The 17,904-nt window shown below is 36.5% G+C and overlaps 1 protein-coding gene across 5 annotated transcripts in view; it reads right to left on the bottom strand.

Annotated features, from left to right (window-relative positions):
* The window catches only part of LOC127965131 (diacylglycerol kinase eta), a 73,578-nt gene that overhangs the window by 27,209 nt on the left and 28,465 nt on the right, over positions 1–17,904 (bottom strand). For all 5 annotated transcript variants that reach the window (XM_052565723.1, XM_052565726.1, XM_052565722.1 and 2 more), the window contains 6 exons: positions 11,244–11,348; positions 10,389–10,521; positions 4,604–4,710; positions 4,374–4,499; positions 4,186–4,288; positions 397–559 (listed from right to left, as the gene is read on the bottom strand). In XM_052565723.1, coding sequence (XP_052421683.1) covers positions 397–559; positions 4,186–4,288; positions 4,374–4,499; positions 4,604–4,710; positions 10,389–10,521; positions 11,244–11,348 — 737 coding nt within the window. The remainder of the gene's footprint in view (positions 1–396; positions 560–4,185; positions 4,289–4,373; positions 4,500–4,603; positions 4,711–10,388; positions 10,522–11,243; positions 11,349–17,904) is intronic.

The following is a 17,904-nucleotide window of genomic DNA, read 5'->3' as shown; positions in this document are numbered from 1 at the left end:
CCGAGTGAGATTAGGTTTGGTGTGACATGCTAAACTACTTTAAACAGCATTTTTCTCATTCTTTTTTGTAATCATTATTCCTGCAGTTTTTATGAGCTTAGACTACAGTGTATGGAAAAATTTATTTGTCCCAGTGTAGAATCATTAAAATGAGCCAAACAGGAGATTAGAACTGGAGAAAATTTTATAAAAATTAGAATGGGACTTAAAAAATTACACTTTCGATTATACTTTCATATAACTTTAATATAAAATTAGAATGTTGATGGATAAAAAGTCATTATCTTACTGTATGTCAACTACCTATTTGGCAAACAAGTAAAAAAGATCACTTATTTGCTTCTAAGACGAAAGTCAACAGTTCACTTCTTGTGACCTTTTACATCCTGGTCTTACCCTAAATGAGGTCCGCCGTTGACCAGGTCAAAGACCTGAGCAGGATTGAGCAGCTGTTTGAAGCGACGCAGGAATTTGACCCCTTGGTTGTCTCCACTTTTTGAGTTGACAAACACGAGGAGTGGACTAGCGCATGATGGGGGACAGGTGGCCTTCCAGAAACCTGATGCACGATAAGAGCAAAAAAGATTTGATTATTTTTTTTTTCAACAGATAGACACCTTATTTTGGCCAAATACTTAGGCAAAACCATCCTTTAATAAGAAGAATATCCCAGAATGCACGAGGATGGTGGATGAAGTGAGTGAAGTAAACATATATCCGTAATATCCGTAAATTAGTTCTGTCTAGTTGTATTTTTCCACTGAATATTTTTGCATGTGTGTTTTATATGTGTCTCACCTGTAATCTTGGCAACATGCTAATGGTAAATGCCAAACTGTCACTGGTTCATTTGTAAAAACTGATTTCTAGTGACGCACTCGAATCGAAATAGTAACTTAAAAATATTTCACTGAAAAAAAAAAAAAAATTGTCCAAATGACCAAAACACAATATTTTATTATCGCTTCTCCAATAAAATGCTTTGACTGTTGAAAATTTGTTAGGCTAAAATGTTGATAGACGACTCATTGCTGAAGAACTTTATTACAACTAGTTTAATTTCTCAGCTAAAAAAAACAATTATACAGCAAAGTAAATTGAATTACCAACACTTTATTTTCAACTTCGTTTTTCAGCAAAAAAGAATTGTTTGCTAAACTTTAATTTTGGTTTCTGTGTTTATAAATTTTGGTGCATTACTATTGATTTCACTTACTGAAAAATTGGAGTACGTTTATTACTATTGCAGTTTAGTAATAAATAGTAAGTTTATTACTAATCCTATTATTAGCTTATCTTAACACAGTAATAACTGTTAGAGAGCTTATATCAGTTTGTGTGTTCCCTGCAGTCACCGGTAACACTACGCTTATTAATTAAACTTCAAGAACTAAATGTCAGAACATGCATGCTAAAATAGATAATGCTGAGATTTTTGTTGACCGCGTGTTGCTTAGGAACAGTTTTCTTCATGCCTGGACAAGGATGAATCACAGAGAAAGGAGTGGAAAGTGTTTTGTGCTGCAGCTCAGGGAAAAGCAAACCATCAACCTACAGTAGTTTGTTTTTGCTGGAAATGATGTGTACTATAGTGTGTAAATAATCCGGCATTATGATTTCTTTGTCATTGGACTCAGGCTGAGTGAGGGGCTCTCAAGCGTGCTTGCACTGGAGGCGATCACATGCATGCATGCAGCATGTGTAGTAAACAGGCTGAACATGCCAGTCGCTGCGAGCAAGAACCTGCTGTGTTTATGAGATTCACCATATGCACCATTTAGTCTCGGCTGCAGATGTATAGGAGGAATTATTTGCATTGCATTCATTCTGGGTAACTGCATGCATCTGTGCATACTGCATTATGTTTGCGTACATAACTTTAAGCATGCATGAGTGTTAGTAAAGCTGACAGCTGCCCTCAAGCGCAGGTTTGCAAGCGGATTCTGGTGCGTAGGTGGACGTCTGTCAGTAGACCCCTTTAGGTCTAACAGAGCCCCATCTCCTCTTTCTCTCACTATCTCTCTCGGAGGCAGGCAGGCTGAGGCAAACTGAGTCACGAAGCCTGCGCACGTGCCAAAGGCAGCCCTGAGCGAATCAAGACGCAGCTCTCCTCGCCACCTAGCACTGAGGCGGGAGATTCCTTACACGTGAGGGACTCTCCTACTTTCCCATCACATTCTCATGCTTTCTGTATCCCTCACTGCTTCTTCAGCAGCGTAACACGGTTCAATCCATCCGTGCCTCCTCCGTCCTTCTTGTCTGTTTTAAACAGCCAATTAACAGGAACCACAAAGCGATCCAAAAATATATCAAGCGAAACTTCACAGCTATTGATTTTCATTACATTTCTGTCCACCCCCAACTAATCTCTATTTCCGATATGTGCTCCTCCAATTAAAGGCGCAGGAGCTTTGAGGTTCTGATCAATAGTGGACGTCCTCATCTCTCACAAGGTTTGACTTCACACACGGCCAGATGAAAAGCCTGCAGCCACCACCGTCGTGTCTGAAACCAAGCTGCTAATTACTTGAAACCCGTTGACACCAAGAACGATAACTAGAGCGATAACTATACTGATATAACTATATTATCATCCACACCAACACACGATAACATTTCTTAATTATAAACAGCTTTCTGCAGTTTTGTCATTTATCACTTTAAATGCTCAAGCTCATCAGCTGAAAAACAAAAAACATTCAGAAAGTGATTCCAGCGATGTTTTGTCCCGCTATCGCTGTAGTTGTGATGTGGACATTACTATGGAATTAGAGTGAATATTAAAACTTGATCTTATAGTAATCATTATAGTTATCATCCTTTTTTTCTGCTTTCGGACAAAGCTATTTGTACACCTATTTTTAAGAATGAATCGGCTCTAAATAGCGTTCATACAGCTGTCAATAAAACGCAATGTGCAATTTCCTGGAAATCAGGGGCATATGCTCCACCACAGGCTGACCGAGCAAACAAGCAAGGTATGAATCCTCAGCGGCAGGTTAATAATGCAGAAAGGGATGGAGAAAGAGAGAGCGGCTATGGAAGAGCGTTTTTGTTTACTCTCGTCTTGAATTTTCCAAGCACATGGTCCACCAGAGGCTGTTATGTTTACATACGTCAGGACAAGATGCTCTAAGGGAAAGTGACTTTCCACACTGCCCTGACATATACAGGAGGGATGGGAAAGAAAAATAAAGGAACATAGGCACAGAGTGTCTCTCAGAAGGGGAGAAAACACATTCTACATGCATGATCAAATCAGAAGAGGTCAGAGATATAATTAAATAGATATTGCTCTTCATGCAACCTGGGACTAGCAGAGCGAATGAGTTCCATCTATAGCAGTCGTCCATCTGAGCTCCTCCCACCACTTCACATGCACACACACGCCAATACATAATCATACATCACATCCAGAGTGGGATCATGCATAAGCATGCAATCAGCCTTGTGTTGCGTCAAGTGACCTTGACCTTTTGAAATGAAAGGCTTTCATGTACTATGAAAAAACACTAAAACTTTCATAACTTGTAAGTTCTCCCAAGACCAAAAAAATAAATAAATAAATCTAAAATGATGATGAAAAAAATAATGATTAGTGGACTAAAACTTTCATAACTTCTCTTCTATATATATATCTAATTTCATAAAAAAATAAAGGATATTATCGCCCAAATACAGCATATTTGTTTTTGAAATTATATAATTTAAATTAATAATTACATTTATATTATAAACATGTTTCCCAAGCTCAAGGTTGCTTAAATAATACTAACACTAATACTACTACTAATAATAATGATAATTAAAATAAAATATATAAATAATAATTTAATATAAAACTGAATAAGTACAATAGTCATTTTAATTATTTACACTCAAATGCAGCATATTTATTGTTTAAATAACATCATAATTAAATTAATTAAATTATAATTTAGCACAAATTAACATATAGTAAAAATAATACTAATAATACTAATAATATATTAATTTAAATAATATGACTATTTTTATTATTCTAATTTAAATACAGCATATCTATTGTAAAATATAATATTATTAATATAAATAAATTAAATACAATTAATATTCATCAATATTTATGTGTAGAACTGATAAATACTTATGTGTAGACTAGAATAATCCCTTTTAAAATCACTCCAGTGAAAAGAAAAGTCTTACCGTCTGAGTCGATGCTGTTGAGGGCAGTAGGGGGGATGATGGACACTTTGCACTGGCCGAGGGGACATTTGCGGGGGTAGAGATCCATGCATGCCGTGTGCACCTGTCCAAGCACAGACAGCTTTTAGAGTTCACAAGCTCTCTGAACTGAAGTACTCATAAGGGATTCTGGGATATGCAGATCTTACCATGGCCTTGCACCATAAACAACGCCAGTCCTGCAAGCGCAGCACGCTGCCACAGGTTTTATCGCAAACGGCACACTTAGCACTGACAGGCAGGTTGCCTTCCAGCCACTGGTGTGGCATCGCAATCTACAGTAATAGAATGTAATAAAAATGTATACCATCAGTTCTGCTATTCAATCAAAGGTTATGCATTAGCAGTAGCACTGAACCACGGGCTTTATGAGACTCACCCCATCCTCGTCCTCAATGATGTCCTTGCCGATAGAGGCCAACGTTGTCCATTTGCAGTTATTTGTGGCCCTGACTGCGCATCTTTTGTGGGCCTTGAATTTACACACTGCGAGAGAGTAATGTGAAAACTGCTCATGAGACTGGCCACCAGTAACCTTGAGCTGCTTCTATGACATTCAAGTATTTTCATTTCAGTAGAGGAAATATGAGGTGATAAAAGATGTCTGGAAAATGCTTCCTAAATCAAGCTAATATTAAACTGCACAATATACAATTAGCAACTGAGGGAAACATCGGGGACTTACTCCTGATCAAAGAATAGGGGCCACATGGAGTAGACAAGCACTGTACAAAAGAATAATCATTATCTTTCATTCTTATGGATTGGCTTTCTGTCAGGCTCTATTATAATTTGTTTTATTTTCAAGGCTGCATAATTGTTGTCTATTGCTTGTTGTTGTTGTCTGTTATGTATTTTATAATGTATTTTATTCCTGTGATGAAAAACTGAATTTTCAGCATCATTACAGTTTTTTGTGTCACATGATCCTTCAGAAATCATACTAATATTCTGATTTGATGCTCAAGACACATTTTTATTATTATCAGTGTTGAAAACATTTTTACTGCTTAATATTTTTTTTGTAGAAACCATGATGTTTTTTTTTTCTCCAGAAATCTTGATGGTTAGAAAGTTCCAGCATTTATTGGAAATAGATACATTTCTGTCAGTTACTGTCACGTTTGATCAGTTGATCAAAAAAACTTACTTTCCCCAAACTTTTGGTCATTTGTATTCATACAGTTCCATTTGTATATGTAGATATTCCCAAATGTTAACATTTTCATTAAGCCAGTTACATTTATTGTGCAGCACTGTCAATAAATCAAGTTTGTTTTTAATGGACAAATCTTAGCATCCATTACTCTATGAGTCTTTCTACAGTAGGGATATATATAATAGACTGGTTGTCTTATTTTTCTATCCATCATGACAAAGCATTTTGAATTATCTATTGATTTCTTCTTAATTCTGGAAACTTCCGGCTAACTCGACCTCTGAACCTCACAGGCGCTGTTTTTGTCCTCACCAGTGGTGTGGGTGAGGTCCAATAAGCTAATGGCCGATAGTTCTTTGGTGATTTCCTCTATTAAACTGCATTGCAGGTCTAATCAAGTTAGCAATGTTCATCTGGTCATTTCCAGAAGGAGAATTAAGTGGCTGATTGATTGGCTGGCTGGCTTCCTCCTCCATAAAGTACGCTTCAGCACATTCTCGTAGCCACCTCCATTCCTACAAACTTTAAATGTATACTCAGCCATTTTCCAACACAGATGCCACAATCAGTGCAGATGTCTCTAAAAGAGAACCACTAAACATGCTTTATGTCCAGTGTCCGAGCTGTTTCTGTACACGCAGGGCTGACTGGCGCCCACACTCCAAGAATCAGACCATGAAAAAGCCTCAAATCCAGTTAAATCAGCCCATCGCAGTGTCTGAGCGCATTATTCCTCCATATGCTGCCGGGGCTTCTAATGTCCTGTAGGATTACACAGATTTGTGGTGACACGGCTAATCACGCCAGCGTAGAAGCGTATTTATCCCGGCCGAGCCCTGCCAGCCGGGACGCCACATAGTCACCACAGAAAGTGTTTAAATGCTTCCTAGCATATTCCAGCACCAGAGTGGATACTGCATGGGCTGAACGGGGCTGTTTACAGGAAAGGAAGCCTAGCGCTCAGAACTTCTACTTTCTGCAATCCCGTTTCTCAATAATAAATGAGGAGCCTCATCTATTGAGACGAGACGAGAGAGTGTGCGTCCTCTTCAGAGAATCATAACGCCAATCAGAGAGTGCTTCATTTCGCTTGGGCTCCGCTCTCATCTTGTAATCAGAGCTGGTCTATGCTCAGACCATTTTACATGGCTCTGAAAACAAATCTCCAATAAATCACTCTAATGTCATTTTCAGGGCTGTTAGCAAACCATTTACAGACAATTCAGTAATGCCGAGTGATCGTAAGACTGTTTACGATGCACTGCTAATGGACAGGATGTCTCTGTCAAATTAGAGAGTGAGAAATATTGAGTTTGCCTCTTTTGTTGGGGCCCATGTCTCACATCAATCCTTATTGATTGGCTGCTGCAGGAAATCGAAATGAAATATAACTAGCTATGATCGTTCTAAACTTCAAGTCTCTCAACTTGGTGAATCTTGCTCAAAAGACCAGTGTAGGCCTGAATGAATTCCTATGCTGGAAAAAAACTGGTAAGAACTGGCTGGCGTAGCTGGTTAAGCAAGTCAAGAAGATCTGATGAGACACCAGTGCATCAAAATCAAACGTATGCTGTTGACCAGCTGACCATTGAAGTCTGGCCTTTGAGATCCTGTTTCAAAGTGAATTCCCAGTGACTTGTTTGGCCAACATGAATATGTGTAAGACTGGACAAGAGTCTGAGCCCACAATCATATTTTTTAAAGTCTTTTTTAACCCTGTTCAGGTCTCTGCCTCGACTTATATTCAACTCTGTTTAGGTCTAAGTTTTGACTCAGACTCAACCCTGTTCAGGTCTCTGTCTTGACATATATTCAACTCTGTTTAGGTCTCAGTTTTGACTCAGACTCAACCCTGTTCAGGTCTCTGTCTCGACTTATATTCAACTCTGTTTAGGTCTCAGTTTTGATTCAGACCAACCCTCTTTAGGTCTCAGCCTTGATTCCAACTCAACCCTGTTCAGTTCTTTGTCTCGACTTATATTAAACTCTGGTTAGGTCTCAGTTTTGATTCAGACCAACCCTCTTTAGGTCTCAGCCTTGATTCCAATTCAACCCTGAACCTTAAGTATTGGTCTTGACTCAACCGTTCTCCAGTCTTAGTCTTGATTCAGACTCAACCCTCTTCTGGTCTTGGTCTTAATCCAGACTCAAACTACTTGGGTCTCGATCAGGACACAGACTTGAATGAGCTGATCTCGACTAAAACGACAAGCTTGCATTTTCTTATTACCAATGAACTCCACTTTGGAAGTCAATAAGCTGATATGATAAAGAAATAATGATGCATGCTTGCTACTATATATTGTAAAAAGCTTCATCTGTGTGTATAACTGCTTTCAATTTACGTTGGAATGATAACATTTTTCATTGGGGATTTTGATTGTACAATTAAATTCAGATGCATATAGTGTGCATATAGTGCATATCTACTATTAATAATAAATAGATGAAGCATGTCAGAAAATACAACCTATTTAACCAGTTAATAGAGCAAATACATTGCAGCAGTGCTAGAAAGATGAAAACATAAAGCAAGAACTACAGACCTAAAAGAGTTTAATTTGGTTGCATTACTGCTAAAAAGCTTTCCGTATTTGTGAATAAGCCAAAAAGACAAAGAAGAAATATGAAAGTGCTTAGCTCAAGCATTTTTCTGACCAGATTCATTTAAATGCACATTTCTGTCGGAAACTATCAAGAGGATTTAAAAGATTAAATTAGATTATATTATATTAAAATCACAATATTGTCAAAGTCTAACACAGCCTTATTGATTTTATAAAACAGTTACTATTTAATAAAATATTAAGGAAGCATTTAAACATTATTTTATTCATCAAATGCATTAAGGGGCCATCCACAGAACAAACAGTCCAGAGTCAACTGTTACTGTAGCTGTAATTTAGCACAGCTAGAATGCTACAATCAGCATCCAGGACTGCAATTATCAGTTTTGTAAATAATCTTTCTCGTTCACTCAGTCGTCCACTCTAATGCCATTGTCTGCGAACAGCCGTAACAAAAGCAATTTGTCAAATTTTGTGAACACAAACGGCTTTCGGGTTTGAAGATGGTAATGAGAGGTTTGTTGAAAGAAATGAGATCATCTTTCCACAGTAACACATACAGTAATTAATACTCAGGAGTGAGTCTGCTTGTTGGAAACGCAAACGCCATGACAACAGCACTGTAAAGTGCTCCTTAATTATCGCTCTTTAGAAGACTGCGGCCACACGCAGAACCACACAAATCCACTTTAGCCTAATGCAACGTGACCCCAGAAAACTGTCCTACTAAATGGCGTCTTGATGTTTTGGTGGAAAATCTACATTAAAAACATTAGGATGATGGTGATGACGAGGCTTGTATTATTCACAAAACAGTGTGAGTTTCATTTGAATTTCTCATTAGAACTGAGACGTGAGTGAGAGAATTACTATTTTTACTTCCTGCTATCTGAGAGCCAATGACAGTCAGCCGAGTTTAATGAGCACCATCTGCATATCTCTAAAAGTAATTAGCACTCTCTTCCACATGATGTCACACCATTAGCATGCATAATGCATGATCCTGGATGTGGTATTTTTAGTGAGAGTGTTTTAACCTGCCAGCATGTACTTTGAGGTGATTCTACACATAACTCAAAAAATAGCCACAAACTTCAACATCAAGATTTGATATGAAAAAAAAAAACCAAACAAACAAACAAAGCTTTAAAATGCACTAAAAGTACATGAATGTACATGGAAAAGTATATATTACAGGTGATGTGATTGGTCAAAAATTTCTGTCAGTATTTTAAACAACTTTTAATTTGTTTACAGATTAACCTTTTATTCATAAGCATGTTCATATTGTGTACTAACAATTAATTCATGATATTCCAAAAATTGTCTTTCTAATCTTTATATTATTACAATTATATTGTATTATCAAATTTTAAGCCAGTCATCTTTAAAACCATAAATATAATCTGTTCACTCTATGTTGCTATATAGAGAAAAGAAAAGTTATATAATAGTTAATAAATAATTGTTGTATAATTGTTGTACCCTGTATTCTTTTAGTATAATTGATATACTATAATAGCTTTTGTTAACATATGAAGTAGATTTTATTTGTATATTTTAAGTTTGATTTTCATTATAATTTTAGTACTTGTTTTTTTTTGTGTAATTTTTATTAGTTTTTAATATGTCTGTACATATATATATATATATATATATATATATATATATATATATTAAAAACTAATAAATATGACAAAAAAAACAAGTATTAAAATTATAATGAAAATCAAATACTGTATATGTATATATACTGCTTTTCAACGACCATCAGTTGACCATGTGTTTTTTACACCCACATACTGTATGGTGTAGCATCTAACAGTAGGATCTACAGTAACAACTGAAATTAACCAGAAAAACACTAGTTACTTTTCAAACATTCACCTCAACCCCTCCCTTCCATTTCCCCCTTTATAAGATCCAAAACGTTGCAGACAGATAAAATCAAATCTCATTCTACAAGCCCATTCTAATTATTGCTGAATATCCTATTTCACTCAAAATATATGTCTGATTACTGAAGAACACTAGGCTGTGATTGATGTTTGACATTGATTTTTATATCTGCAAACATAACCGTTTTTATCTGACCGATGTGTATTTTAATATAAAAGTAAACACAACATATCCTTGAAGTGCAATTTATAAACAAATAAAAGAAACCCGGCATCAGTGTTTCGATTTATTATTGCATTGTGTTTCCGTCCAGATCTTTTCCCCACCTCAATTAGCTGTGCTTCTGCACTAAGTAGCTCTGACCAGTGCAACCCACTCTAATGCAGCCCTGAGCCATCCCTGACCACCCTTGACCAACTCTGATGAAAAAATGACAGCTTTGGGGAAGGACAGTGAGCTGAGCCAAGCAGCTTCATAATTAAAGAGAGATTATCCGACACACGGGTTTGAGAAGCCGGGAGTGATGAACAGATACCTACCTTCACAAGAGAGGCCATGAGAAGTGACCCCTGAGAGGCTGTCCCGACAGACGTTACAGAAGGTAGGGCGAGCGTGGGAGCAGGCATACCAGTTGTGCATCCCTGAGAAATGTTCCACATTAAACTGTGCCGTCTAGCAAAGGAGAAGTTAAGACAAATTGGCAGCGCCAGGATAAGACTTTTTCAGAGCCCTTAAAACAAAGGCTATGTTTTTCAGCTCTCATACACATACATGCATCACACAGACTGGCTCATATATAACAGCCGCAGGTGTATGACACACAGCCCTCCTGTATGCAACACCACGCCGCCATGGCCATCTACCTGCAGCACTCTAATGCAACAGGACAGTGATTTAAGAGGCCAGTTGTCAGTTGATTGTAAAAAATGATTGAATAGGGAGGATGGCGCCCCCAGGCAGGGGTGCCAGCGGAGCGCTGGAGTTCTGGGTGTGGTATTGCAGAACACGGGGGCTGAGAGTCTTACATAACCATCTACATCTCAACACTCAACGCTGCAGTCCGCTCTTTCATTTACTGGTGTCAGGTGTAGAAAAACACCACATGCACACATGCACAATTAGAGTCTGTTAATTAGCAACAACAAACAGAGCAGAATTCCTTTTTCCAGAACTATTTTAAACATAACATGGTATCTGTGCATAATATTTCAGATGCATATGAGAAAAGAAGAGCAGGTATGTTTAGAAGCTGGATTTGAACATCCAAAGCATCTGTCGAAATACACAGGACCTGACTGAAAACATTTAAGGGGATTCTAAGGCACGCATCTAAGAAGTGTGTTTGAAAAACAGTGATAGTTCAAGATGCAACTCAAGTCAAACGGTGCTCTTACCTCGTAATGCTCTCTGGACTGAACCGATTTCAGTGAGCTGATCCAGTCCTCCATTTCTTTCCTGTTCTCAGCACACAGGATAAGCCTTCGGAACGGTGTAATTACCTACAGGGAGACAGAGATCCGGGGAGATGAGAGCGGAGCGGAGCGTCTCACCCGCCTGCCTGACTGACTGCGACTGACGATGAGATCTCCCCCTTCCCACTCTTTAAGACAACGCTCGGGACAAGCCCCCCCACCACTCGTCTCCTCTTTAACGGCCACCTCCACCCCTCAGGTCTTTTCCTCTCGACTCGTTTCGGATGCTTGAGCGAGATTTAGGCTGACAGGCGGAGAGCCCGAGAAAATGCTAAAAGCCTGTTTCATAACAGGGGCAGCCTCCAGGCGAGTCAACCCCTGCGCTTTTAATATGGCTATAATTTATTGATAACGCCACCCTTAACATCTCCACATGCTGGTGGCACACGGCAGCGCGACAATTGTTTTCACTGCAAAGCGCGTGGTGAAGCAGGTGTTACAGTCTTTATGGAATTACAGCTTACCACCTGCATCAAAGCAACAGCGCAGATTCCTACATAAATCACTTTCTCATTTTGGCTACTCTGGTTTTAAAGACGCGAGAGATGCATTTAGGTCATTTTTGTAGATTTACAATATTTAGGAAGTGTTCGATGCAAAATATGACATTTGGTGGCCACTTTATATCAGAATGAAACCGTGGGAATTCCCGATTTACAGTTTTGGTCTGATTTTCGATCCTCAGATGTTGCTCTTTTATAGCTCAATAGGATTGACTACTGAGTTCTGAGTCAAAATTCTTTCATCATTTTTGTTCAACTTCATCTACAAATGAAGATATTTTTAATAAAACCTGAAACATTTCTGTCTCTCCTTTAAAAGAGCATTCCATCAATTTTAAGCTTCAAAAACATAATAAATGCACCATAAAACTACTCCATATGAACCATGACCGCTTTATATGATGAACAGATTTAGGCTTTTATTCATAGAAAACATTCATACATAGAGCTCATCGCATGCGATAAGCAGAAGCTCAAACGTGCTTGCTTGATGCAAATGATGAGGTTTGTTCTAAACATTATGCAATTAAGGGGATAGTTCACCCAAAAATGAAAATTATGTCATTAATTACTCAAGGGAACTACCATGTTCAAGGCCCAGAAAAGTAGTAAGGACATTGTTAAAATAGACATCAGTGGTGCAACCTTAATTTTATGAAGCTATGAAAATAATAAAGTCATTATTTTTGTTTTCTTTGCACACAAAAAGTATTCCTGTGAGCTTAATATAATTACGTTTGAACTACTGATGTCACATGGACTATTTTAACAATGTCCTTACTACCTTTCTGGGCCTTGAACATGGTAGTTCCCTTCATGTCTATGGAGGGTCAGAAAGCTCTCGCATTTCATCAAAAATATAAGTGTGTTCCGAAGATGAACGAAGGTCTTATGAGTTTGGAACGACAGAATTATACCTTTAAGGTTAAACTTGTGATTAACGTATTTGATGTGCTATGAGCATCTGCATTGATCCGTGCTTATATGTGATCGTTTTGGTTGAATGGACTTTCAATGGAGGGACAAAATTGCTCAGGTTTCATCTTAATTGTGTTTTGAAGATGAATGGAAGTCCTATGGATTTTGGATTGTTAACATAACTTTAATTTTTAAGTGAACTATCCCTTTAGGTATCACGTTTATCTCCAAAAATACAAATGAAAAACAAGACGATTTTTGATATACAGTAAAAACAATAAAATTAGTGTGGACAGCTGAGATAATTTGCTTGTAAAATTTCGTTTTCCAGTCTCCATTTGCCATCTTTTAGTCTCATGGCTGTCGACTGACACTCAACAGAAATTATTGCATTAAAACACTGTTAAAATACAAACTTGCTCGTTTTCATCATATCTATAATCTACAGTGAGCTGTCATCACAGATCCGAGTTTAGCACAAGTGTCAGTGTTCTCAGTTAATTATAAAGAGCTGTAAAAGAACCTTGTATTCCTGGCTGCAATAATAAGCTCACATGGATGCAATAGATAAACCCCATCTGTTCCTGTTATAAATGCCTCTACCATAAGTTGCCTCACTCATTTTTGGAAAACCAGTCATAACCATCTGGCATGATGGGGTATGAATCGTTTCTAATTACGTTTTTCCTAGCTGGCTACTACAGTTTTCAGATGTGTGGTTACCAAATAAACAATGCTATCGCTCTTACACAACAGCATATAATCCCCCTATGAAAAAAATCACAGTGGCTATAGCTGGCGCACGAGTGGATGACAGGGGAATTCACTGAAGATATCTCCTAACAGCAGCGGAGGTGCTGAGAGAGAATTACACACGCAACAGAGTAATGTGGATGTCAGCGTTGTAGCTCATTATCTTCGCCATTTGAGCGGCGGGTGAAGATACAGTAGCTTCATCCATGGCTTGTTAATTCTTACTGTTCTTTAGTGCTGTTGGATCCGAGTGTTGTCAACCCCCAGCCCCCAAAAATCCACAAACTCATTAGTGGCTTCTGCCTCCATGGGACTTTCTTTACCATTTGACAATAAAGCCGAAGTCAAAAGGCATTAGCAGTGCACCATTAAAAGAATAGTCTGGGCTCAAAAAGCTCTAACAGCAGCACTTGTTTTTAATAGGAAATTTTGCAGTTATGCTAATGCACTTAGAGTCTATGGAGCCAGAGATCTTAAATGCATTTGAGTTTGGAATGACATGAGGGAAAGTAAATAATGAAAAAAATGTCCCTTTCTTTTTCCCTCGTACAAGTCTAATAAAGCATCTATAATACTGTGATTTTAAATTCATTCTGCAATTTTCCTTTATACTATATATATATATATATATATATATATATATATATATATATATATATATATATATATATATATATATATATATATATAAAATATTTTTTTTTCTATTATAATTTTTTTGTAAACTCAACCTGTTTGAATGTTGCTACATGAAAAAATAGATATTATCTTACTGCACTGTAAGGAATTAAAATCTCAAAAATATATAGTTACTAAATATATTAAATATATGGTTACTAAATCTACATTTTTCAATTGGCCTAACTGAATTAATAAAATAAATTCGTGTTATTCAATTTGGCCAATTGATCAGTCAATTGAAAATTTGGAGTTTTTTTACAGTGTGTAAGTCCAGGTTCAGGTCAATGACAAAAAAAAAAAAAAATCTTTTGAAAATATAGTTTAAAACACATAATACATTTTAAAGAAATGTTTAAAATGGTAAATGTAACAAGGCATAAGATGTTGAATATATTATTCAAGAAAGAAGTATATATTCTAACAAAACTGTGAATAACTAATTCATAAATATAATAAATATATAGGGTTTCGTGGTGTTGTGCCACATGACGTTACTTTTCGAATTGATCAGAAATAGCATCTTAAAAACATTTTAAGATACATTACTTATTCAAACAGACAGTCTTGAGGGTCTGAAGGGGTCTTCTCTACAATTTGCACCACATGACTTTCTTTCAATTAAACTTTGTATCACAATTATACAATTGTATCATCCTGAAATCTGACTGCATTCTGCAAAAAATCTAAAATCATTTTTATTTTAAACAATAACAACATTTAATCGCTTCTCTTTTTAGGCTTTAAATGTATTTTATACCAAATGAATTCATCTCAATTGGCATTTCATCACAAATCAGAAGAGTTTAGCTTGTACTGAACACAAAATATGCATTGAAATGGCAACCCACATTGCATAAATACTGAATAAGAACAAGCTTTGCAGTGCAACTTGATCAGTCGTCAGGATTGAATGATTTAACCTCTTTTAAGGTGACTCTTTTGTCCAACCAGATAAGGTCATTTGAAGCGTAGAGTGTCTCTCCAATCATCTGAGGAGCCTCTTCTTCAGGAAGACACCTCCTTGGTAAATACCATGCTGTGCCAGTGCACCACGCAGCTGCTATGTAAGGGCTCAGTTGTCCTTCACTAGCTTGTAAATGACAAGTGTTCTGCGAGGCATGTTTAGCAGTGCAGCGTGGAGCTGTGAAGGGCAGTTCAGTCCGAGAGCTGCGACAGCTTCATGTTTATTTACATGTTCACCATAGATACTGCAGATCTAAAGCACAAGCAGGAGAGGCTGCGTATCATCTTCAAAAACAAATAAAGAAGTCACACTGTCCAGGCTACGCTGTCAGCTGCGGAAAGAGACGCTGGAATTTTCCAAGCGTGTTATTTCATTACTTATAAAGCTATTTGATTCATTTTTGTTGCCAAAAAAACATACCTATCAATTCTCATGCCCAGTCATGATGCAGTAATCACATTAGCATTCATCTTTCTCCCTTACACAATCAAACACGGGCAACTCCCAGCTCATCCCTGCCAGCCACTTACTCTAAAAGCCTCTTCAACCGCCCGAGCTGAGGAAAGTGATTTCTCATGTGCGCCATCACTGCAGATCATGATGACATTCAAATGGAGTTTAGACAAACTAGAAAAAGATTTCACTCTTTTACAACGACGGGGTGTATGAAACCGGTTCTGAAATGGCTCACAATGGTCGACTAGTCATCAACAGCTGACATGCTGATAAGTGAGATGTTTTAGAGAATTGCAATGTTGCATAAAGCAATTTAACAATAGAAAATTGTCATTAAATGTGGGTAAAAATTACACACTTAAAGTATCTGACACAAAAAAATGCATGTTAACTGCCATAGTTCAGGGTTATTATAGATAACTAAAACTATAAGAAACTGTTACTTGAAGTAAAGCCAAAATAACTTAAACTGAAATAAAAATCTGTAAAAACTATATAAAAAAAACTATATAGACATAAAGAAATAACAGAATTATTAAAACAAAAACAAAATAAAACAACAATTGACAACAAAAACTACTACACAATATTAATAAATTTAATATCTCACTGACATTAAAATAACACTGCCCCAGTTTGCGGTGTCAAAATAAATAAGTAAAATAGCACCAGTCTGCAGACACAGTTCTTAACAAATTTATCTATTACATTTTTCTATGTGTCCAGATATGGGGAAAGACTATCATGCCTTAATTTGTTTTATTTAAAATAATAATAATAATTATTATTATTATAATGACTTACAAATTAATCTATTTATGTTGTATTTGACATCTATTTTTGTTTGATTTTATTTCTGTGTCTAGAAATGGGGAAAGTCTATCATGCCCTAATCTGTTTTTTATATATATATATAAATCATAATTCATTTAATGACTTACAATTCTAAACAAATTAATCTATTTATTATGTATGTGACATCAATTTTAATTTAATTTAATTTTATTTTTATGTGTCTAATTATGAGCAGAGACTAATGACTTAATTTTTTTATATATATTATTATTTTTTTCCAGAATGTATTTAATAGCTTACAATTCTTAAGAAATTAATCTATTTACAATGTACTTGAAATCAATTTTTTTTTTTTTCTGTGTGTCTAGTTATGGGGAAAGACTAAATTTTTTAATATATTGTTTTATTATTATTACTTTTTCTTCATTGTTTTCTCACTGATATAGCAATCTATATATGTTTTTTTTTATTACATGGTATTAAAATGAATATATTATACTTAAAATATGCTTTGATACGAACAATTATTACTATTTAAGTAGTCAAATTTGATGATTGTATTATGGTTTAAATTAATCTCAAGACCCCTTGAATCTGTTCTGTGCACTCCAACCACATGAGCTTTACACATAAACAGCCCTTATGAAACATGCCAGTTTGAGATCACGAATCAGAAAGCAACCTGAAACAAGCCTAATTACACTTGGTTTCCAGTTCACATTTTTTTGACTAGTGGTTCAGCCAACCCCCCAATTATTTAATTTTGAAAAGAAGTCATTTGCGCATTGCTACTACTCTGCAGGACCGTTTGTTTGTGTATGTTTGTGGCCAAGTCATGTACTAACTGATAGTCAATGGAAATACAAGTCGAAGAACAAGCAAAGCCACCAAAATGAGAACCGGCACCATTTTGGTAGAAACTGGTCAAAGAAGTGGCACTCGAAAAAGCAGCAGTGAGGTAAAGAATGGCTCTCAGACCAGTGAGAGAGTCCCCATTGAGTGAAGGCACTGACTTTTGTCTGGGGAAAGTGAAGCCGTTCCAGTTCAATACTCAGGAAAGGGCAGTCAAAGAAGGCACCAGAGCTGCTTTATTTAACACAGGCCTGAGTCCGTGACACTACAGAACATTCTAGAGTTGATAGATTAAACCCTCAATGAAGCTCTGGGAGAAAACAGCTCTGGATTTGATGGAAAGCTCCTCGTGATCAGATACAGTAGATCTCAAAGTCTGCTCATTGTTCTTGATGCAGTGAAATAATCCAAAAACCACAAACCTACTACTACTCATACATTATCATTCATTTATATATTATTATGTGTAATAAAAAAATTAATTCAGGCAATGTGAATATATGATTTAACTAATACAGCAGGAATTTAGATTATAGCACAATGTTAAAGGTCAGATAATGCGGGGCTAAAAGGTAGATATTTTCACCCTTTTACAATCATTTCTAAACAATGTTTATTAATCAAGAACTATAATGTTTAGCTTTCTGATCGCTGTTAGATA

This window comes from Carassius gibelio, chromosome B9 (genome assembly GCF_023724105.1).
Source record: "Carassius gibelio isolate Cgi1373 ecotype wild population from Czech Republic chromosome B9, carGib1.2-hapl.c, whole genome shotgun sequence".
Classification (NCBI taxonomy): Eukaryota; Metazoa; Chordata; class Actinopteri; order Cypriniformes; family Cyprinidae; genus Carassius; species Carassius gibelio.
The sequence above is the reverse complement of the archived record's forward strand: the minus strand, read 5'-3'. Positions and strand labels throughout refer to the sequence as shown.